General features: G+C 69.6%; 2 protein-coding genes across 4 annotated transcripts; one reads left to right on the plus strand and one right to left on the minus strand.

Moving 5' to 3' along the window:
- Positions 1-684: 684 nt before the first annotated feature.
- RBM28 (RNA binding motif protein 28) lies at positions 685-12768 on the plus strand (the record flags this gene model as incomplete). The annotated part of the gene is made up of 17 exons (XM_084205719.1): positions 685-811; positions 1662-1933; positions 2871-2946; positions 3042-3134; positions 3602-3676; positions 3874-4239; positions 4587-4653; positions 4732-4841; positions 4996-5069; positions 5441-5582; positions 6767-6831; positions 6907-7071; positions 9094-9228; positions 9832-9906; positions 11126-11376; positions 11795-11891; positions 11982-12768. 17 exons carry the CDS (start codon positions 685-687, stop codon positions 12111-12113), a joined length of 2322 nt encoding a protein of 773 aa, XP_084061845.1. The 3' UTR covers positions 12114-12768.
- A 391-nt stretch (positions 12769-13159) lies between these two features.
- Positions 13160-20334, minus strand: LEP (leptin). Of its 3 annotated transcripts, none has more exons than XM_084206380.1 (7): positions 20209-20334; positions 18309-18769; positions 18014-18258; positions 15565-15804; positions 15059-15084; positions 14299-14453; positions 13160-13743 (listed from the first exon to the last, which is right to left on the minus strand). In XM_084206380.1, exons 3-7 carry the CDS (start codon positions 18019-18021, stop codon positions 13378-13380), a joined length of 795 nt encoding a protein of 264 aa, XP_084062506.1. In that variant the 5' UTR covers positions 18022-18258; positions 18309-18769; positions 20209-20334; the 3' UTR covers positions 13160-13377. The 3 variants fall into 3 exon arrangements, with proteins under 3 accessions (XP_084062506.1, XP_084062507.1, XP_084062505.1); XM_084206381.1 differs by having other exon boundaries at positions 18014-18132; positions 18259-18769; XM_084206379.1 differs by having other exon boundaries at positions 18014-18769.
- Positions 20335-20785: the final 451 nt, after the last annotated feature.

The raw sequence follows: 20785 nt of genomic DNA on the forward strand, positions 1-20785 counted from the left end.
GCTGGTGCCAATCTGGGGACCTCCCCAGCTGTCCCCCAAATCCTCGAGACCCCTAAGTGCTGGTGCCAATCTGGGGACCCCCCAATTCCATGAGACCCCCCCAAATACGGGTAAGAAATGCCCCCCCCCCCCAATACCTTTGAACCTCCCAAGTGCTGGTGCCAATCTGGGGACCCCCCAGACGCCCCTCAGGTCCCTGTGACCCCCCAATACGGGTAACAAAGTGCCCCCAATTCCCCGAGACCCCCAAATGTTGGTGACGACCTGGGGCCCCACAAAATCCCCCATGGCCCCCCCAGTTTCCCCCCGACGTGTACCCAATAAAGTGCCACGTGCGCAGGATGTGTGTGACACCCCCGGGCAGACCCGTGAGCACCCCCAGACCCGGGGCGGGACCCCTCTGACCCCCCCCAACTCCGACACGGGACCCCCGAACGCGCCCCCGTCTCTGGAACGGTACCCCAAGGACCTCTCGACCCCCTTTCCGCGGGGTGGGTCCTCCCGAGCCCCCACGACCCCTCTGGGCTGTGCTGCGGGGTCCCGGAGCCCCCCGACCCCGCTGTCCCCCCCGATCCCCCCGGGTGCCCCGGCCCCTCGGTCCTCCGCGCCGCCAGGGGGCGCTCTCCCCCCGCCCCGCCCCCGGGCGCCGCTCCGCCCCGCTCCCGGCATCCCCCGCGGGCCAAGATGGCGGCGCCCGAGGCGCGCACGGTGCTGGTGCGGGGCCTCCCCACCGGAGCCACCGCCGCGCTCCTGGAGCGGCTCTTCGGGCACCTGGGGCCGGTCCGCCGCTGTTTCGTGGTCACCGAGAAGGGTCAGCGTCAGGGTGGGGGCGGGAGGGAGCGGGGAGCGGGATTTGGCGCGGTCTGAGCAGCTCTGAGAGCCAGCTTTGGGGCTGAGAGCGGGGTCTGGGGGGGCTGCAGGGGCTGGAAATGGGGTCTGGGGGGGATCTGGGGCTGAGAGCGGGGTCTCGGGGGGCTTCAGGGGCTGGAAATGGGGTCTGGGGGGGGATCTGGGGCTGGAAATGGGGTCTGGGGGGGCTGCAGGGGCTGGAAATGGGGTCTGGGGGGGGATCTGGGGCTGGAAATGGGGTCTGGGGGGCTGCAGGGGCTGGAAATGGGGTCTGGGGGGCATCTGGGGCTGAGAGCGGGGTCTCGGGGGGCTTCAGGGGCTGGAAATGGGGTCTGGGGGGGATCTGGGGCTGGAAATGGGGTCTGGGGGGGATCTGGGGCTGAGAGCGGGGTCTGGGGGCCTTGGGAAGGCTGGGAGTGGGATCTGGGGGCGGAGGTTGGGAGCTGAGGCGCCCGGGGCTGGGGTGGGTCTGGGGGCACAGAGGGATTTGGGGCTGGGGTCTGGGGGGTTCCGAGGCCGGAGTTTGGGGGGCTGAGGGGAATGGGGGGGCTTGGATTGCGATTTGGGGGGATCCAGGGGGATGGGAGTGGGGTCTTGAAAGTGGGTGTGACATTAAGGAGCGGGGTCTGAGCTGGGGGCTGGGGCTGGGATTTGGGGCTGGGGGCTCTGGGAGCAGGAATTTGGGGGGCAGGATGGGGGGGCTCGGCTGTGTCCGGAGCGGGGCTCTGGGGGCAGGGCCGGGTTGGGGGGCCGTGCTGCCGGAGGTGTCCGGCCCCTGACGCCCCCCGGCCCCTGACGCCCCCCGCCCCCAGGCTCCCCGAAATGCCGCGGGTTCGGGTACGTGACCTTCTCGCTGGCCGAGGACGCGGCGCGGGCGCTGCGGGAGCCCCCCGCGCTGGGCGGGCGGCGCCTGCCCGTGAGCCCCGCCCGGCCGCGGGCCCGGCCCGCCGGCACCGGCACCGGCACGGACAGCCGCGGGGCCCGGGGGGCGCGGGGAGAGCCCCCCCCGGAACCCCCCCGGGCCAAGAGGCCGCGGGGCCCCTCCCGCAAGGCGCGGCTGATCCTGCGCAACCTCAGCTTCCAGGTGAGGGCACCCCGAACCCCCCCGAGGGCCCCCAACCCCCGGGGACCCCCCGAGGGCCCCCAACCCCCGGGGACCCCCATCTCTCCATGGACCCCCCCCCAGTGACCCCATTCCCATTCCTCCCAAGGCTCCTCCCCCACAGCCCCTGAAGCCCCCAGGACCCCCAAACCTCTGATATCTCTCATGTCCAGTGCCCCCAGAGCCCCCCACTGCTGCCCTCTCCCCAGGGCCCCCCAGCCCCCACAGTGACCCCCTGTCCCTGCAGTGACCCCCCCATCCCCACAGTGACCCCCTGTCCCCCCAGCCCCCGCAGTGACCCCCTGTCCCCACAGTGACCCCCTGTCCCCACAGTGACCCCCTGTCCCCCCTGTCCCCACAGTGACCCCCCCCTGTCCCCACAGTGACCCCCCCTGTCCCCACAGTGACCCCCACATCCCCACAGTGACCCCCTGTCCCCCCTGTCCCCCTGTCCCCACAGTGACCCCCTGTCCCCCCTGTCCCCACAGTGACCTCCCCTGTCCCCACACTGTCCCCCCTGTCCCCCTGTCCCCACAGTGAACCCCCAGCCCCCGCAGTGACCCCCCTGTCCCCACAGTGACCCCCCCAGCCCCCACAGTGACCCCCCCCATCCCCGCACTGACCCCCTGTCCCCCCTGTCCCCGCAGTGACCCCCCCCCCCCATCCCCACAGTGACCCCCTGTCCCCCTGTCCCCGCAGTGACGCCCCTGTCCCCCTGTCCCCGCAGTGTCCCCCCCCATCCCCGCACTGACCCCCTGTCCCCCCATCCCCACAGTGACCCCCTGTCCCCACAGTGACCCCCCTGTCCCCCTGTCCCTGCAGTGACCCCCCCATCCCCGCAGTGACCCCCCCATCCCCGCAGTGACCCCCCTGTCCCCGCAGTGACCCCCCTGACCCCCCTGTCCCCCTGTCCCCGCAGTGCTCCCAGGAGGAGCTCCAGGCTCTCTTCACGCCCTTCGGCCCCGTCGTGGAGCTGAACCTGCCCCGGAAGCCTGGTGAGCCCCAGACCCATGAGCCCCCCGGGTGCTCCCCCGGGTGGGGGGCTCGCTCTGGGGGAGCTCTGGGGGCTCACTCTGGGGGGCTCCTGCAGATGGGACCCCGAGGGGCTTCGCCTTCGTCCAGCTCCGGAACCTGCGGGAGGCGGCTGCAGCGCTGCGGGGGCTCAACGGGGCCCAGCTCAGAGGTCTGGGGGCTGGGGGGGTCCTGGGGGGGCTCAACGGGGCCCAGCTCAGAGGGCTGGGGGCTGGGGGGCTCAACAGGGCCCAGCTCAGAGGTCTGGGGGCTGGGGGGTCCTGGGAGGGCTCAACAGAGCCCAGCTCAGAGGTCTGGGGGCTGGGGGGCTCAACGGGGCCCAGCTCAGAGGGCTGGGGGGCTCCTGGGGGGGGCTCAGTGGGTCTCAGCTGTGAGATCTGGGGGGTCCTGGGGGAGGTCCCTGGGAGGGTGGGGGTGCTGGGGGTCTCCACGCAGGGGAGATCAGAGGTTTGGGTGGGTCTGGGGGAAATGGGGGGTGAGGGGTGGGAGCTGGGGGTGCCTGGGGGCATTGGGGGTGCCGGGGGGCAGTCTCTGGGGAAGGGGCACGTGGAGGGCGGGGTCTGTGGGGCACGGGGGCCCTGAGGAATTTGGGGCTCTGACCCCCTCCGTGCCCCACAGGGCGGCCCCTGGCCGTGGACTGGGCCGTGGCCAAGGACAAGTACCAGGGGACACAGGGACCCCCAAAAACGTCTGGTGAGACTCCAAGACTGCTCTCAAACCCCCCTGAGACCCCTGATCCCTGCAGTGAGACCCCAAACTCCCCCAGTGAGACCCCAAATCCCCCCCCACCCTCCGTGAGGGGCTGGGCCGGGGCCCCCAGGGGTCTGGGGGGGCAGAGGGGGGCAAGGGGTGACTGTGACCACCCCCACCCCCACCCCCTGTTCTTACAGAGGGGGAGGAGAAAGAGAAAGGAAAAAAAGAAGAAAAAGAAGAGGAAGATGAAGGAAAGGAAGAGGAGGATGAAGAAGATGATGAAGAAGATGATGAAGAAGATGATGAAGAAGATGATGAAGAAGATGATGAAGAAGATGATGAAGAAGAGGAGGAAGAGGCTGCCCAGCCCCCCCGGCAGCCCCCAAAAAGGGGATCAGGGCTCAGAGCTGGGCTGGGGCGCAGGAAAAACAAGGAGGTGGAGGAAGCTGAGGAGGAAGAAGATGAGGAAGAGGAAGAGCAGGAGGAAGATGAGGAAAAAGAAGAGGATGAGGAAGATGAAGAGGATGAGGATGAGGAAGATGAAGAGGATGAGGATGAGGAAGGTTTGTTGGTTACTGGCATGGCTGGGGGTTTCTGGGATGGGAGGGCTCTGTGGGGTCTGGAGGGGTTTTGGCAGAGTCTGGAAGGGTTTTGTGGGCTCAGGGGGGCTGAGGGGGCTCCTGCAGGGGTTGGGATGGGCTGGGGGGGCTCCTGGGGAGGTTTGGGGGGTCTGGGGAGGTTTGGGGGAGGGGCTTAGGGCAGTCTGAGGGGTCTTCCAGGGCATGGGGACATTTCTGGGGATCCAGGGGGGGTCCTGGGGGTCCGGGGAGGTTCCTGGGGATCTGGGGTATTCTTGGGAGTTTGGGGGGGCCCCTGGGGGGCTCCCAGGTGCCCTGACCCCCCATTGCAGAGGAGCCCCCCCGGCCGCGCCGGCAGCGTCCGTCGGATGTGAGCGAGGGCAGGACTGTGTTCATCCGGTGAGTGGGGGGCTGGGGCCGGGGGACCCCCGCCCTGGGGCACCCCCGGACCCCCCTGAGCCCCACAATCCCCCCCAGGAACCTCTCGTTTGACACCGAGGAGGAGGAGCTGGAGGAGAGCCTGGGCCAGTTCGGGGGGCTCTGCTATGTCCGGCTGGTGCTGCACCCCCACACCGGGACCCCCAAAGGTGGGACGGGGACTGGGGGGGCACTGGCTGCTGCTCCCCCACACCAAGACCCCCAAATTGTGGGTGTTCCACATTTGGGCTTGGCTCCCACACTGGGGGCTCCCCCTCCCTTGGGGGCTCCCCCGTGTCCCCCTGACTCCCCCCCATCCTCCAGGCTCTGCCTTTGCCCAGTTTGAGACCCCTGAGGGGGCCCAGAAGTGCATCGAGGCTGCTCAGGAGGGGCCCGAGGTGAGGGGGGCCCTGGGGGGCAGAGGGGACCCAGAGTGACAGAGACCCCCGGGAACGGGGACCCCGGGGGGGTGTCAGGGTCCTGGGGGGGCTCAGGGGCAGCTCCTGGGGGGCTTTGGGGAGGGGTTTGGGGTTTTGGAGCAGGGTTGTGGTGGGATTGGGCGGGGTTGGGGGGACCCTGAGGGGGTTTGGGAGGGGCTGAGGGGAGTTTGGGGGGGAGGGTCTCAGTGGGTTTGGGAGGCAGTTGGGGCTTTTGGTGCAATGGGAGTTTTTGGGAGAGTTTGGGGGGTTTTGTGGGGGTGTGGGAGGTTTTGGGGGATGCTCTGGGTTTGGGGGTGTCCGGGGTTCCCCCCTGACCCCGCTGTCCCCAGGGCGGGGGGCTGCGCCTGGGGGGGCGGCTGCTGCGCGTGGACCCCGCCCTGAGCCGGGAGCAGGCCCGGGGGCTCCCGGGGGGCGCGGGGGGCGCCCGGCCCCGAGGCGGCACCAGGAACCTCTACCTGGCCCGAGAGGGCGGTGAGTGGGGGCACTGCCCTCCCTGAGCCCCCAGCCTCTCCATTCTCCTGGGGACCCCCAACCCCTATTTCCCCTTGCTCCCCAATCCCCCCCCTCATTCCCTCTGTCCCCCCAGTGCTTCTCAAACCCCCTGACACCCCCTTTTTTCCCACCAAATTACTCTGATCCCCCCAGCACACGCATTCCCTGCCCCAAACATCTGCCCGGGCTCTTCCCTTATCCCCTGACCCCCAGATTCCCAAAATTATCCCATTTCCCCATCACAGCAATCCATCCGGGCTCCCCCATTCCCCCACAGCCCCCCTAATTCCCTGAGCTCCCCCAGTTCCCATCCCAGCCCTCTGCCTCGGGTTCCCCCCTTCCCCTGAGCCCCCCACATCCCTGAGCTCCCCTTTCCCATCCCAGCCATCCGCCCAGGCTCCCCCATTCCCCTGAGCCCCCCTGAGCCCCCCAAATCCCTGAGCTCCCATTTCCCATCCCAGCCATCCATTCAGGCTCCCCCATTCCCCTGAGCCCCCCTGACCCCCAAATCCCCAAGCTCCCCATTCCCATCCCAGCCATCTGCCTGGGCTCCCCCATTCCCCTGGGCCCCCCAAATCCCTGAGCTCCCCTTTCCCATCCCAGCCATCCATTCAGGCTCCCCCATTCCCCTGAGCCCCCCAAATCCCTGAGCTCCCCATTTCTATCCCAGCCATCCATTCAGGCTCCCCCCTTCCCCTGAGCCCCCCACATCCCTGAGCTCCCTTTCCCACCCCAGCCATCCGCCCGGGCTCCCCCATTCCCCTGAGCCCCCCATTCCCCTGAGCCCCCCAAATCCCTGAGCTCCCCATTTCTATCCCAGCCATCCATTCAGGCTCCCCCATTCCCCTGAGCCCCCCAAATCCCTGAGCTCCCCATTTCTATCCCAGCCATCCATTCAGGCTCCCCCATTCCCCTGAGCCCCCCAATCCCTGAGCTCCCTTTCCCATCCCAGCCATCCGCCCGGGCTCCCCCATTCCCCTGAGCCCCCCTGAGCCCCCCAAATCCCTGAGCTCCCATTTCCCATCCCAGCCATCCATTCAGGCTCCCCCATTCCCCCCTGAGCCCCCCAATCCCTGAGCTCCCCTTTCCCACCCCAGCCATCCATTCAGGCTCCCCCCTTCCCCTGAGCCCCCCAAATCCCTGAGCTCCCTTTCCCACCCCAGCCATCCGCCCGGGCTCCCGCGCTGCCGAGGGTGTCAGTGACTCGGACATGGCCAAGCGTGCGCGGGTGAGTGGGGCGCTGCGCGGCTCGGGGGCGTTTTGGGGTGCCCCCGGCGCGCTCCCTGACACCCCGTGCCCGCAGTTCGAGGAGCTGAAGCGGCGGCGGCTGCAGGACCCCAACGTGGGCGTGTCGCGGACGCGGCTGTGCCTGCACAACCTGCCCAAGGCGCTGGACACGGCGCGGCTGCGCGCCCTGCTGCACAGCGCCCTGCGCGGCCCCGCGGGCCCCGCGCCCCGCATCACCGAGGTGCGCCTGCCGGCCCCCCGGACCCTGGGGGCCTCTGGGTGCCTCTGGGGCCCTTTGTGTCCCTCCGTGTCCCCCTGGGTGCCTCTGGGTCCCTCCGTGTCCCCCTGGGTGCCTCTGCGTCCCTCCGTGTCCCTCCGTGTCCCCCTGGGGCCCCTGGGTGCCTCTGGGTGCCTCTGTGTCCCCCTGGGTGCCTCTGGGTGCCTCCGTGTCCCTCCGTGTCCCCCTGGGTGCCTCTGTGTGCCACTGTGTCCCCCCTGGGTGCCTCTGGGGCCCTCCGTGTCCCTCCATGTCCCTCTGTGTCCCCCTGGGTGCCTCTGGGTCCCTTCGTGTCCCTCCGTGTCCCCCTGGGTGCCTCTAGGTCCCTCCGTGTCCCCCTGGGTGCCACTGTGTCCCTCTGTGTCCCTCCGTGTCCCCCTGGGTGCCACTGTGTCCCTCTGTGTCCCTCTGTGTCCCCCTGGGTACCACTGTGTCCCTCCGTGTCCCCCTGGGGCCCCTGGGTGCCTCCGTGTCCCCCTGGGGCCCTCCGTGTCACTCTGTGTCCCCTCATGTCCCTCTGTGTCCCCCTGGGTCCCTCTGTGTCACTCTGGGTCCCCTCATGTCCCTCTGTGTCCCCCTGGGTGCCTCTGTGTCCCCCTGGGTGCCTCTGTGTCCCCCTGGGTCCCTCTGTGTCACTCTGGGTCCCTCTGTGTCCCCTCATGTCCCTCTGTGTTCCTCTGTGTCCCCTCGTGTCCCTCTGTGTCCCCTCGTGTCCCTCTGTGTCCCCCTGGGTGCCTCTGTGTCCCCCTGGGTCCCTCTGTGTCACTCTGGGTCCCCTCATGTCCCTCTGTGTCCCCCTGGGTGCCTCTGTGTCCCCCTGGGTCCCTCTGGGTCCCTCTGTGTCCCCTCATGTCCCTCTGTGTCCCTCTGTGTCCCCTCGTGTCCCTCTGTGTCCCCTCGTGTCCCTCTGTGTCCCCCTGGGTGCCTCTGTGTCCCCCTGGGTCCCTCTGTGTCCCTCTGGGTCCCCTCATGTCCCTCTGTGTCCCCCTGGGTGCCTCTGTGTCCCCCTGGGTGCCTCTGTGTCCCCCTGGGTCCCTCTGTGTCCCCCTGGGTCCCTCTGTGTCCCTCTGGGTCCCTCTGTGTCCCCTCATGTCCCTCTGTGTCCCCTCATGTCCCTCCGTGTCCCCCTGGGGCCCTCCGTGTCCCCCTGGGTGCCTCTGTGTCCCTCCGTGTCCCTCCGTGTCCCTCTGTGTCACTCTGGGTGCCTCTGTGTCACTCTGTGTCCCTCTGTGTCCCCTCATGTCCCTCTGTGTCCCCCTGGGTGCCTCTATGTCCCTCTGTGTCCCCCTGGGTCCCCTTATGTCCACCCCCCTTGTGTCCCCCCATGTCCCTCTGTGTCCCTTCATGTCCCCCTTGTGTGCCCCTCTGTGTCCCCCTGGGTCCCCTTGTATTCCCCCATGTTCCCCTGTCCCTTTGTGTCCCCCTTGTATCCCCCTGTATCCTTCCATGTCCCCCCTGGGTCCCCCCTGGGTCCCCCTGTGTCCCCTCGTGTTCCCCTTGTGTCTCCCTGGATCCCTTCGTGTCCCTGGGTCCCCTTGTGTCCCCCGGTATCCTCCCATGTCTCCCCCATGTCCCCCTGTCCTCTTGTGTCCCCCTGTGTCCCCTCGTGTTCCCCAGGGCTCTGTGTGCTCTCCTCTGGCAGTGGAGGCCATGTGGGGGTGATTTGGGGCTGCAGCAGAGTTGGGGTGCCCCCCAGGATGGGTTTGGGGTGCAGGGGGTGGTGGGGGGTCCCGGCTGTGTCCCCTGGGGGACGCTGGGGCTCTCCAGGGGGTGTTGGGGGGTTTTGGGGTGACCCCATGTTTTCACCAGGGTCTCATGATGCAGGAGCTGGGGGGGGCTTTGGGTTTTGGGGTGACCCAGGGGGTGTTTCTGGGGTGACCCCATCCCATCCCCAGTGCCGGGTGATGCGGGAGCTGAGGGGGGCTTTGGGTTGGGTTTTGGGGTGACCCAGGGGGTGTTTCTGGGGTGACCCCATGCCTTCCCCAGTGCCGGGTGATGCGGGAGCTGCGGGGCCAGGGCAAATCTTTGGGGTTCGCCTTTGTGGAGTTCGGGGAGCACGAGGAGGCCCTGGGGGCCCTGCGGCGCCTCAACAACAACCCCGAGCTCTTCGGGGCCCACAAGGTCAGTGGGGGCACCCCAGATCCGGGGGACCCCGTTTCCAGAGCCCTGGGATTCCGGGGTCCCCCTGGGGGTTTTGGGATGCCCCATGGGTTCTGGGTAGTTTGGGGTTCCCCTGGGTGTTTTGGGGTACTCTCTGGTTTTTGGGGTATTCTGGGTTACCCCCCTGGTGTTTCTAGGGACGTTTCTGGGGTCCCCCATGGGTTTTGGGGTGCCCTCGTTGTCTTGGGGTGTCATGGGGTTTTGGTGAAGTTTTGCGATCTCCCATTGGGTTTTGAGGACCTCCCCATTGCTCAGGGGGTTCCATGGTGCCCCCCTGCAAGTTTGGGGTGTTGGGGTGTCCCCCACAGAGTTTTGGGAGCTTTACAAGTGTCCTCTTGGTTTTGGGGTGTCCCCCTGGGTACTTGAGGGGATTTCAGGGTGGTCCCCAGTGTCTGGGGTATTGGGGGGTCGTCTCCCCCCCATTTTTGCAGTGTTTTGGGGTGCCCACCATGGTGTTTGGGGTGTTTTGGGGTGTTTTGGGGTGCCCACCGTGGTGTTTGGGGTGTTTTGGGGTGCCCACCGTGGTGTTTGGGGTGTTTTGGGGTGCCCACCGTGCCCCCCCAGCGCCCCATCGTGGAGTTTGCGCTCGAGGACCGGCGGAAGCTGCGGCTGCGGGAGCAGAGGATCCAGCGGGGGCTGGTAGGGAGCCCCTGACCCCTGTGCCCCCAGCAGGGCCCTTCAGTGCTGACCCCACACTGACCCCAGCCCTGACCCGTGCCCTGACCCCACACTGATCCCAGCCCTGACCCCAGCCCTGACCCCAGCCCTGACCCCAGCCCTGACCCCACACTGACCCCACACTGACCCCAGCCCTGACCCCTGCCCTGACCCCACACTGACCCCTGCCCTGACCCCGGCCCTGACCCCTGCACTGACCCCAGCCCCAATCCCAGCCCTGACCCCTGTGCCCCCAGCAGGGCCCTTCAGTGCTGACCCCTGCCCTGACCCCAGCCTTGACCCCGGCCCTGACCCCTGCCCTGAGCCCACACTGACCCCTCCCCTGACCCCAGCCTTGACCCTACACTGACCCCACACTGACCCCACACTGACCCCACACTGACCCCAGCCCTGATCCCAGCCCTGACCCCTGCCCTGACCCCAGCCCTGACCCCAGCCCTGACCCCTGCCCTGCCCCCAGCCCTGCCCCCAGCCCTGACCCCAGCCCTGACCCCCCACTGACCCCAGCCCTGACCCCAGCCCTGACCCCACACTGACCCCACACTGCCCCCAGCCCTGCCCCCAGCCCTGACCCCACACTGATCCCACACTGACCCCAGCCCTGATCCCAGCCCTGACCCCCCACTGACCCCAGCCCTGACCCCAGCCCTGACCCCAGCCCTGACCCCACACTGACCCCACGCTGCCCCCAGCCCTGACCCCACACTGACCCCACACTGACCCCAGCCCTGACCCCAGCCCTGACCCCAGCCCTGACCCCAGCCCTAATCCCAGCCCTGACCCCAGCCCTGACCCCAGCCCTGACCCCAGCCCTGACCCCACACTGACCCCACACTGACCCCACACTGACCCCAGCCCTGACCCCAGCCCTGACCCCAGCCCTGACCCCTGCCCTGACCCCACACTGACCCCACACTGACCCCAGCACTGACCCCAGCCCAGACCCCAGCCCTGACCCCAGCCCTGACCCCTGCCCTGACCCCACACTGACCCCACACTGACCCCAGCCCTGACCCCACACTGACCCCACACTGCCCCCAGCCCTGACCCCACACTGACCCCACACTGCCCCCAGCCCTGACCCCTGCCCTGACCCCTGCCCTGACCCCAGCCCTGACCCCAGCCCTGACCCCACACTGACCCCACACTGCCCCCAGCCCTGACCCCCCTTTCCCCACAGCTCAAGGCCAAGGCCAAGGCGGCTGCAGGACCCCCAGAGGGTCCCCAGGGAGCCCCAGCCCCCCCCCAGGGGCAGCCAGCCCCCCCCGCGGGCTCGGGGGGCCCCCCGGCCGCCCCCCCGCCCCCCCCGGGGCCGCCCCCCGGGACCCCCTGGGCCGGGTTCCGCACGCAGGGCCCGGGGCTCAGGGGGGCTCCCGGCGCCCCCCGCCCCAGGGTGCTGGCAGTGCCCTCCCACCGCGGCCCCAAAATCAGGTGAGGGGGCTGTGCCCCGGCCTTACCCCCTTGTCTCCCCTTTCACCCTCGGTTTTCTCCCCATTTCCCTTTCCTTTTTCCCCTTTTTTGGTCCCCTTTTCCTCCCTTCCACCCCTTTTCCTACCTCCTATTCCTTCATTTCTGCCCTTTTCCTTCCCCTTTGCCTCCCCCTTTTCTCTCTCATTTCCTTTTCCTTCTTTCCCACCCTTTTCCCCTTTTCCCCCCCTGTTTCCCCTTCCTTCCCCATCCCTTTTCCCACCCCATTCCCTCCCTTTTCCCTCTCTTTTCTCCCCTCTTTTCTCCAAACCCTTTTCCTTCCCATTTCCTTTCCCCTCCCCTGGGGTCCCTGCCCCTCAGGGCACCCTGGGGTCTCCCCCCAAATTCCCCCTTTTCCCAATTTCCCCTTTTTTCCTGCCAGGAAACGGGACAAGGGGAAGGCTCAGCCCCCCCCCAAGCCCCCCAAAGCCCCCAAGGCCTCTCGGCGGCGGGAGAAGCTCCGGGTGCCCCCTCCCCAGGTAGGCATTTGGGGTCTCCCCCCGGGAATCGCACCCCCAGTGGTGCCCCCATCCCGGGGTTTGGGGTCCCCTGACCCCTGTGTCCCCCAGGGCCAGCGGCGGCGCCGGGGGGGCCCCGGGGGGGCCGAGGCACGGTTCCAGGAGCTGGTGGAGAGGTACAAGAGGAAGATTTTGGGGAGCAACCCCCCCACGGCCCGGGCGGGAAAGTGGTTCGAGAGCTGAGCACCCCAAAACTCCCCTGGCACCCCAAAAACCCCCCTGGGGGTGCTGGGGGCCCCAAACCTTACAGGGGGGTTTTGGGGTGCTGCCCCCATGTGCTCTGGGGGGGCCTGTGGGTGGGACCCAGCCCTGGGTCCCTCCTGGCTCCCCCCAGGATTTGGGGGTGCTCCCCCCCCCGTGGCTCTGTGTCTTCCTGGGTTTTAATAAAAATGGGTTTTCTGAGGAAAATTTGGGCTCTCGGTGCCACCCCCCACCTCGGTGACCCCAAAACATCTCCCCTGGACTGGGGGGCAGGGGGGCCCAGGGAGGGGTGGTGGAGACCCCCAGGGGTTTCGGGTCCCGTGGGTCCCCCCTGTGTCTCCCCCAGCCCCCGCAGGTCCCAGCTGGGTCACGGTGGTCCCGTGTGGCCGTGACCCGGGGGTGGCCCTGCCCCACAGCCACCTCCTCCCAGGGTGTCCCTGCCGTGGGGCTGCTGGGGACACAGAGTGACACTGCCAGTGACACCCGTGTGTGACACACCGTGTCCCTGTCCCCCTCATCCTTGTGTCTCCTTTTCCCCCAGCCTTATTGCCCCCTCCCTGTCCCCTTTGTCCCCCTTGTTCTTGTCTCCCCGTCCCTTTTCCCCTTTACTGGGGGTCCTGGCCACCCCCGTGTCCCCAGCTGGACTGGAAGTGTCGGGGTCACACCAGGCCGGGGGGGGGTGGCAAGGCCACCAGCGAGTCATCAACTGCCACTGAGTCACCGGGGCCGCGTCCCCGTGTCACCCCTGCCCTGGGGGCCCCGGAGATCCCAGGGCCCCACAGTCCCTTGTCCCCAGGTGCCCCCGTGTCCCGGGGGTCCCTTGTCCCCGTGTGGCCGCTGTCCCAAACGTCCTTTGTCCCCAGGTGTCCCCATGACTCTGCAGATCCCATTTCTCACGCAGCCCCTTGTCCCCGTGTGGCCGCTGTCCCCAGGGGTGTCCCTTGTCCCTGGGGTTTCCCTTGTCCCCAGGGGTGTCCCTTGTCCCCGGAGTCATCAGAGACACAACTGAGGCTGCTGGAAAAGGGGCTTTAAATTAAATAAATTAATAATAACAGTAACAGTAACAACAATAATAATAACAGTAACAGTAATGTAGAAAAAGGTGCTGCTGCTGCTGGAGTTGCTCCGGTGCCCAGGGCCACTCGTGGTGTCCCCAGTGAGCTCCTGGTCCTGTCTGTGGGGTCCTGATGAGACCCAGTCAGGTCCTGGCCGTGTCCTGAGGGGGTCCCTGGGGTCCCGAAGGTCCCTAACACGCGGGGACCCCCTCGAGGCGGGCGGCGACCCCGTCCAGGCAGCCCCGGAGCCGCGCCAGGGCCACCCCGGCCACCGTGTGCGGGGCCTCGGCCAGCGGGGCGGGGGGCGCCGCGGGGGGGTCGCGGGGCGCGGGGCAGCCCAGCAGGGCCCCCAGCACGGCCAGCAGGCTGCGCAGGTTCTCCAGGTCGTTGGCCACCTGGGCCAGGCGCAGGTCGCCCCCGGGCAGGGCCGCCAGGAGCCGCTGGAAGAGCTGGAGCCGCTGGGCGGCCCAGCCCAGCCCCGGGGGGACCCCCCCGTCCGGGAGCCCCCCCTCCGGGACCCCCTCCAGGCCGGTGATGCGCAGGGTCAGCGGGAACAGCTGGGGGGGCGCGGGGAGGGGGTCAGGGCGGGGGAGGACACCCGGCCACCCTCCCTGGGGACCCCAGTTTGGGGCACAGAGCCCCCCCAGCTACGGCTGTCCCTCCTTGGGGACCCCCAAACCTTGGGCAACAGATCCCAACTCCATCCCTGGGAGCACAGACCCCCAAACCCCATCCCTGGGGTGCAGACCCTCCCAGACCCCATCCCTGGGGTGCAGACCCCCAACTCACCCCCAGACCCCATCCCTGGGGCTGCAGCCCCCCCGCCTCTCTCCCTGGAGATGCCCGACTCGGGGTCAGAGCCCCCCCACCCACCCAGCCCCAGGCGCCCCTTCCTGGGGACCCCTCAAGTGTGGGCAGAGGATCCCCTCCATGGGAGACCCCCCCTGGAGACCCCACCCCGCTTTGGAGAAGAGGACTCCCGCCAGTGAGGACCAGCCCCCCAGTCTGGGGCACATCCCCCCCGTGCGGTGTCCCCCTGTCCCTCCCCGGGTGTCACAGCTGTGTCACAGCTCCAGCCCCCCCCCCGTGCGGTGTCCCCGGGCCGGGGTCACCTGGAGCTGCTGCAGGCGCGTGCTGAGGGTCCGGGTCAGGGCTCGCGCGTCCGCTCGGACCCTCTCGAGCCGCACGGGGCGACCCCCGGCCACCGCCACCGCCAGGCACAGCAGCCCCCACAGGGACACGCCGGGACACCGCATCCCGCCGGCCTCTGGGGGGGACACGGCTGTCACCGAGCAGCGCCCGCGCCCCAAACCCGCGCGGGTCACCCCCATGCGGGGAGTGCCGGAGGGACCGCTGGTGTCACCGGGGACGGGACAGGGCACAGGGACAGGCGGGAAGCGGCGCCGCTGGCACACGGACTCCGGAGCCCTCGTCACCGCGTCACGGTGCCACCGTGTCCCCGCCCGCACGTGCCCCTCGGGCCGTGTCCCTGACGCCTTCCCGGAGCCCTTTGGCACCTGTCACCAGGGCCACCGCGGCCCGGCCGTCACCACCCGGGGGAAGACGCTGCTCGGAGCGGGAAGGGGACGGTCACGGTGGCCGTTGGGTCCCCTGGGTTGTGTCACCTCCCTGGGGACCCCCCGCCCCCGGTGGGTGCGGGATGGACACTGGGGTGACCTTGTCACCCACAGCTTGGGGATGGAGGGGACACGGAGGACCTGGGGTGCAGAGGACAGGGGGACACGGGTGACACGGGAACAGGGGGGACATGGGAGTGGGGGGACACAGGGATGTGGGAACACGGGGTGTGCTGGTGACACGGGGACAGGGAACAGGGGAAAACCGCGGGGACATGGGGACAGTGCCACTCACCGGAGCCTCGCACGCACTCGCTGAACCTGGAACGAGACGGTGCCGGGTGATGGAGGGACACGGGGACCCCCGCCAGTGCCACCAGACCACCGGCCGGGGACACGGTGGTGGCACTGCCACCACCTCGGGGAGAACAGGGGCCGGGGGGGACAATGACAGGGATAAGGGGGTGCCCAAACCCCCCGGGAGCTTCGGTCCCCAGCCAGGCCCGGGACAGCGAACCCGCAGGTCCCCTGGGGAGGGGGGGACACTGGGGACCCCCGGGGCTGCACCCGCAGGGAGACCCCCGGGGGTGACACAGCCCGAGACCCCCGGGGTGAGGGGATGGAGAGGATACCCCAGGGTGGGAGTCCCAGGGAGGGGTTTGGGGGAGTCCCTCCGGGGGCTTGGGGTGTCCCTGTGTCCCTCCGGGGGGTTTGGGGTTGTCCCTCCGGGGGGTTGGGGTGTCCCTGTGTCCCTCTGGGGGGGTTGGGGTGTCCCTCCGGGGGGTTGGGGGTCGGGCTCACCTGGTGGCCCCGCGGGTCCCGTCGGTCGCGGCAGTGGCTCCATCGCGCCGCCCCCCGTTTATAGCGGCGGGGCCGCTCCCCGGAGCGCTGCCCGCCCCCCCGGCCCCCCCGCGCTGTCCGGGCCGTGTCCCGCCGGGGCGGCCCCGGGGACGGGGATGTGCGGGGCGGGGGGGCCCGGGATGCCTCGAGCCGGGCCGGGGGTCCCGCAGCAGGAGGAGCGCGGGGGGGTCCCGCGGCGAGCTGGGGACACCGGGATGGCTCGGGGGGGGGGGGGTCCCGGGGACAGGGGAAGCACTGGGGGGGCCCGGGGGGTCCCGGCTTCCACTGCCCCCCGCAGTCCCGCCCCCCCCCCCCCGCGCATACGTGCCCAGGTGAGCGCAGCCCCGCGGTGACACATCCCCCGCGCGCCGTGACCGCGCACACGCGCCCGTGTCCCCCCCGTGCCCCTCCGTGTTCCCCCCGTGTCCCCCTGTGTCCCCTCCGTGTCCCCCCGTGTTCCCCCCGTGTCCCCCTGTGTCCTCCCCCGGCCCCCCCCCGTGTCCCCATAACCCCCCTCTGTATCCGCCTTTGTCCCCCCCGTGTCCCTCATGTCCCCACACCCCTCCGTGTCCCCCCATCCCGTGTCCCCACATTCTTCGTGTCCCCTCCTCGTGTCCCCCCCGTGTCCCCCCGTGTCCCCCCCGCATCCCCCAGTCCCCACGCGTGGCACTCACACACCTGGCACGGGATGGGGACAGACCAGGGACAGCACCTCAAGGGTCACAGGTGTCCCCCAGGTGTCCCCAGGAGCCCCCAGACCCATGTCCCCCCCTCCAGGGACACGGCCAGGGTGACACGGGGGGAGGGGCGCTCCGTCGGGGGCACGGGCCACCCCCACCCTGTCACTGGGGGGAACAGAGGGGTTCCTGTCCCCACCGCCTGTCCCTGTCACTCCCCGGCCCGGGGTGTCCCCAGAGGGAGGGGCGTCCCCGTGGAGGTCCCCAGGCGGGGCTGTCACCGCGCTAGTGACGCCGGAGTTGGTGCCACCACGGTGGTGACACTCGGCAAACACTGCGGTGGCCCTTCCGGGAAGGCCGGAGGTGACACTGGTGACACCAGTGCCCGGCAGCCGCTGGCAGGGCCCCGGGACACTGGGGACACACAGAGTGCCCCACAGCCAGCACGGTGACCTGGGTGACGTCACGGCGTGTCCCCTCCCACCTGGCATCCCTCGCGGCCCGTTCCCTGTCATCTCTGCCAGCACCCCGTGTGTCCCTAAGCCCTGTCCCAGAGCCCTGTCCCTCATGTCCCTCATGTCCCCATCCCTGTCCCCGCCTCCGACTGTCCCCCGGGGGTGGCTCGGTCCCCGGGAGCCCTTCGGCCCCTCCCCCGGCACTGGGCGGCCATGGGGACCCAGACTGGGAGCGCTGGGACCGGTTGTGCCCCCTCGGCTTGCTGTCCCCCGGCACCCCCAGTGTCACCTCCCCGCAGCCCTGGGGCGTCCCCAGTGTCACCCCCAGAGGTCCCGCCCGTGCCAGGAGCTGTGGTGGCCTCGTGGCCCCATTCCCGCTGTCCCCCCCCAGCATTGCCCCCACCGTGTCCCCACTGTCCCCTCGCTGTCCCCCCACTCACCTGGGGTCCCGCTGGCTCGGCCCCCCGCGGATGCTTTTTGGGGTAAGGGCTTCCTGGCTGGGGAGGGACAGCAAGCCCAGACCGCAAAAAGACCCGAGAGGGACAGGGACGGTGGCCCCGCGGTGGCACCGCAGTGACAAGGGAGAAGGTGACAAGGAGGGACGATGGCAGGGACCCGCGGGGCCCCCGGGGACAGGCCCTGAGGTGGGACACGGCCCCTGCCCCGAGGGCCCTGCCAGCCCCAGGCTGTCCCCTGTGCTGGGGGCACAGGGAACACTGCCACCCTGTGTGTCACCCCTGTGTGCCACCCGCGTGCCACATGTCACCTGCTGTGTGCCACCTGTCACGTGTGCGCTGCTATGGCACCGGCACCCGTGAGAGGTGGCACAGAGGGACAGGGACGTGACACGGAGTGATGGGGACATGGCACAACACCCCGGGGATGTGGCACAGAGGGATGGGGGTGGCAGAGGGACAGGGATGTGGCATGGAGTGACATGATGTGGCACAGAGTGGGGTGACATGGCACAGAGGGACAGGGACATGGCACAGAGTGACATGGGTGTGGCACAGAGGTGACATGGCACAGAGTGACATGGATGTGGCACAGAGTGACGTGGGTGTGGCACAGACCCATGGGGACACGGCGCAGAGCGATGGTGACATTGCACAGAGTGAGGTGACACGGCACAGAGCAATGCTGATGTGACACAGAGTGATGGGGACACAGAACAGACACTGGGGACACGGCACAGAGTGACGTTAACATGGAACAGCATGAGGGGACATGGCACAGAGCGATGGTGGCATGGGACAGAGCAGTGCCACCAACTCCTACCAGCACATCCTGGGTGTCCCCTGGCTCCTGTCCCTCAGCCACCAGAGCACCCAGGGGTGGCAGAAGGCCACCAGAGGAGCCAGTGCTTGGTGTCCCCAGAGGAGCCGTGCTCGGTGTCACTGCAGGAGCCAGTGCTTGGTGTCACCAAGGGGGCTGGTGGTCCGTGTGACCTCAGGAGTCTGTGGTCAGTGTCACCAGAGGAGCCATTGCTCGGTGTCACTGCAGGGGCTGGTGCTCTGCGTCACCTCAGGAGCTGGTGCTCGGTGTCACCTCAGGGGCTGGTGCTCGGTGTCACCTCGGGCTGGTGCTCGGTGTCACTGCACCTGCCAGGTCTGCCTGTCCCCCAGCACTGCAGGGACGTGGCCCAGGGCTGATCCTGCCCCAGGTGGCATTGGCTGGGTGGCAGTGCCCCAATTCCAGGGTGTCCGAGCCTTGTCCCAGGGCTGGTGACAGGACAAGCTCGAAGCTCCACGGCTGGGCAGTGGCCCCGTGGCCATTCCGTGGCTCTGTGGGTGGTTGCTGTCCCCGTGGTCACTCGGTGGCATTGTGGCCAGGCCATAGCGATGTCCCCAGCTCAGGGTCCCGCTGGCAGGGGTGTCCCCGAGGCCTTTGTGGGGATCCCCCGCTGGTGGCACTCCGGGATCCCCGGGGCAGCTCCAGGGCTGGTGCCACAGCAGGAAGAGGCTCCGAGGCCACCACCGGGCAGTTGGCTCCTCACTGACGTCACCTGGGCCTGGGCTGAGGTGCCACCATCACCTGCCAGCAATGAACGTGTCCCTGCTCCAGCCCACGTCATCCCCAGCCCGTGATCCTGCTCCACCCCGTGTCCCTGTTCCCTGCCATGTCCCCATCCCCGTCCCCATCCCACATCCCCAGCCCCAGCCCATATCCCTGTCCCCACCCCGCATCCCCATCTCCATGGCACTGTCTCCATTTCTTGTCCCTGTCCCTATCCCCATCCATGTCCCTGTCCCCATCCCCATCCCATGTCCCTGTCCCCATCCCCGCCCCATGTCCCTGTCCCCATCCCATTTCCCTGTCCCCATCCATGTCCCTGTCCCCATCCCTGTCCCCACCCTGCAGCCGCACCACACCGGTGACAGGGATGGTGACACTTTGCTGGCTGCCACCCCCATCTCTGCATCCCCCTGGGCCAGCTCCTGCCAGACTGGGACAGGCTGGGGGGACAAGGCCAAGGCCACCACTGCCCTGTCACCCCCCGATGCCGGGGGGACATCCCTGTCACCCCCTGGTCCCCAGGGAGCCCCGTCTGGGGGGATGAAGGGAACACAGGGGACATCCCTTGGTGGCTGTGCTGGCGGGGACTTGGGGGTGGTCCCCCCTCACCCGGGGGTTCCCCCAGAGCTTGGGAGAGGCCCAGAGGGGAACGGGGGGGACACAGAGGGTCCTTGAGCAGTGCCAGCACCCGTGGGCGACCGCAAGGGGACAGTGACGGTGACAGTAGCCGTGAGTGTCACAGACCTTTCCAGATCTCCAAGGGCGGTTTTGGGGTCCCTGGGTGGGGAGGGCGGTGCCGCCCTCCGGGGGGGCTTGCTGTGACCCCCTCTGTTGACAGCTGGAGCTGAGGGACCCCCGGTGCCCCCCCGGGACAGAGGGGACACGGGGGGAGCAGGGAGGGGCTCCCGGGGGTGTCCCGGGGGGTCCCGGTAGGGGGCGGGAGGCTGTGGGTGCAGGGGGGGCACCCCCGGGTCCGCACATGGTGGGAGGGTCTGGGGGGGGGTGACACTCGGGGGTCCTGGGCCGTGGGAGAGGGGACACGGCCGGGGGGGCCAGGGCAGAGCGGGGGGGGGGGTGTCACAGGCTGGGTGGGGGCAGGGGGCTCTCGTGGGGACAGGGGGTTTGGGCTCCGGGGGTCCCAGGGGGCTCTGGGGGGGCAGGGGGGGTGCCGGGGTTCTGCGGGGGGGTCCCGGGGGGATGCAGAGCGGGGCCCGGGGTCCGGGAGCTCCCGGGGCGCTGGGACGGGGCTCGGGCCCCCGGGGGTCCGGGGGGGCTCTGCCGAGCCCCCCCCGTGCTGTGTTCGGAGCCGGCAGGGCGGGGGTGCTGGGGGCGGGGGGGGCGGTCGGGGGTCCTCGGGGTCGGGGGGGATCCCCGGGGTGGGGGGGATCCCCTCGGACGGAGCGGGGGTGGGGCGGGGGAACAGGGGGATCCCGACCCCCCGGGCCCCTCGGTCCTACCTGGAGCTGCGGCCGCGCTGCGCTGGGGGCGGGGCCCGGGGGGGGGGCCGGGGGTCCCGGGGGGTGCCCGGGGGGCCCGGGGGTCCCGGGGTGCGGGGGGGCCCCGTGGCGGCCGCGCTCGCCCCGGCGGCGGCGATTGACCCGCATTGACGTCACTGCGTCATCAGGGTTCCCCTGGAAACACGCGGGGGCTAAAAATAGCCCGGGGGGGCGGGGGGCGGGGCGGGGGGCGGCCCCCCCTCCCCCGCGTCTGCCGCTATTCTGGGGACAAAGCGACAAATATAGAGCGGCCACTCCCGGCACGGGGACACCCCCGCGGGGGGGCAGCGGGACACGGGGGGCGGACACGGGGACACCCCATGGGGGCACGAGGGGACGGACACGGCGACAGCGGCAGGGAGGGACACGGGGCGGGACGGACGGACAAGGGGACAGCGACAGGGAGGGACACGGGGCGGCAAGCACGGGGGGCACGGACACGGGGACAGCGACAAGAGCGGGCACCACCAGAGGGGAAGGCGACAACCGGGGAACAAGGGGACACCGGGACATGGGGACACCGGGAGGCAGGGCAAGG

This window comes from Fringilla coelebs, assembly GCF_963513975.1.
Source record: "Fringilla coelebs genome assembly, chromosome: 5".
Taxonomy (NCBI): Eukaryota; Metazoa; Chordata; class Aves; order Passeriformes; family Fringillidae; genus Fringilla; species Fringilla coelebs.

Coding starts and splice junctions, on each gene's coding strand:
- LEP (XM_084206380.1), bottom strand. Junction 15,085..15,564: donor GGGACCCGCGGGGCCACCAG/GTGAGCCCGACC, acceptor GTCTCGTTCCAG/GTTCAGCGAGTGCGTGCGAG. Junction 14,454..15,058: donor CGAGTGCGTGCGAGGCTCCG/GTGAGTGGCACT, acceptor TGTCCCCCCCAG/AGGCCGGCGGGATGCGGTGT.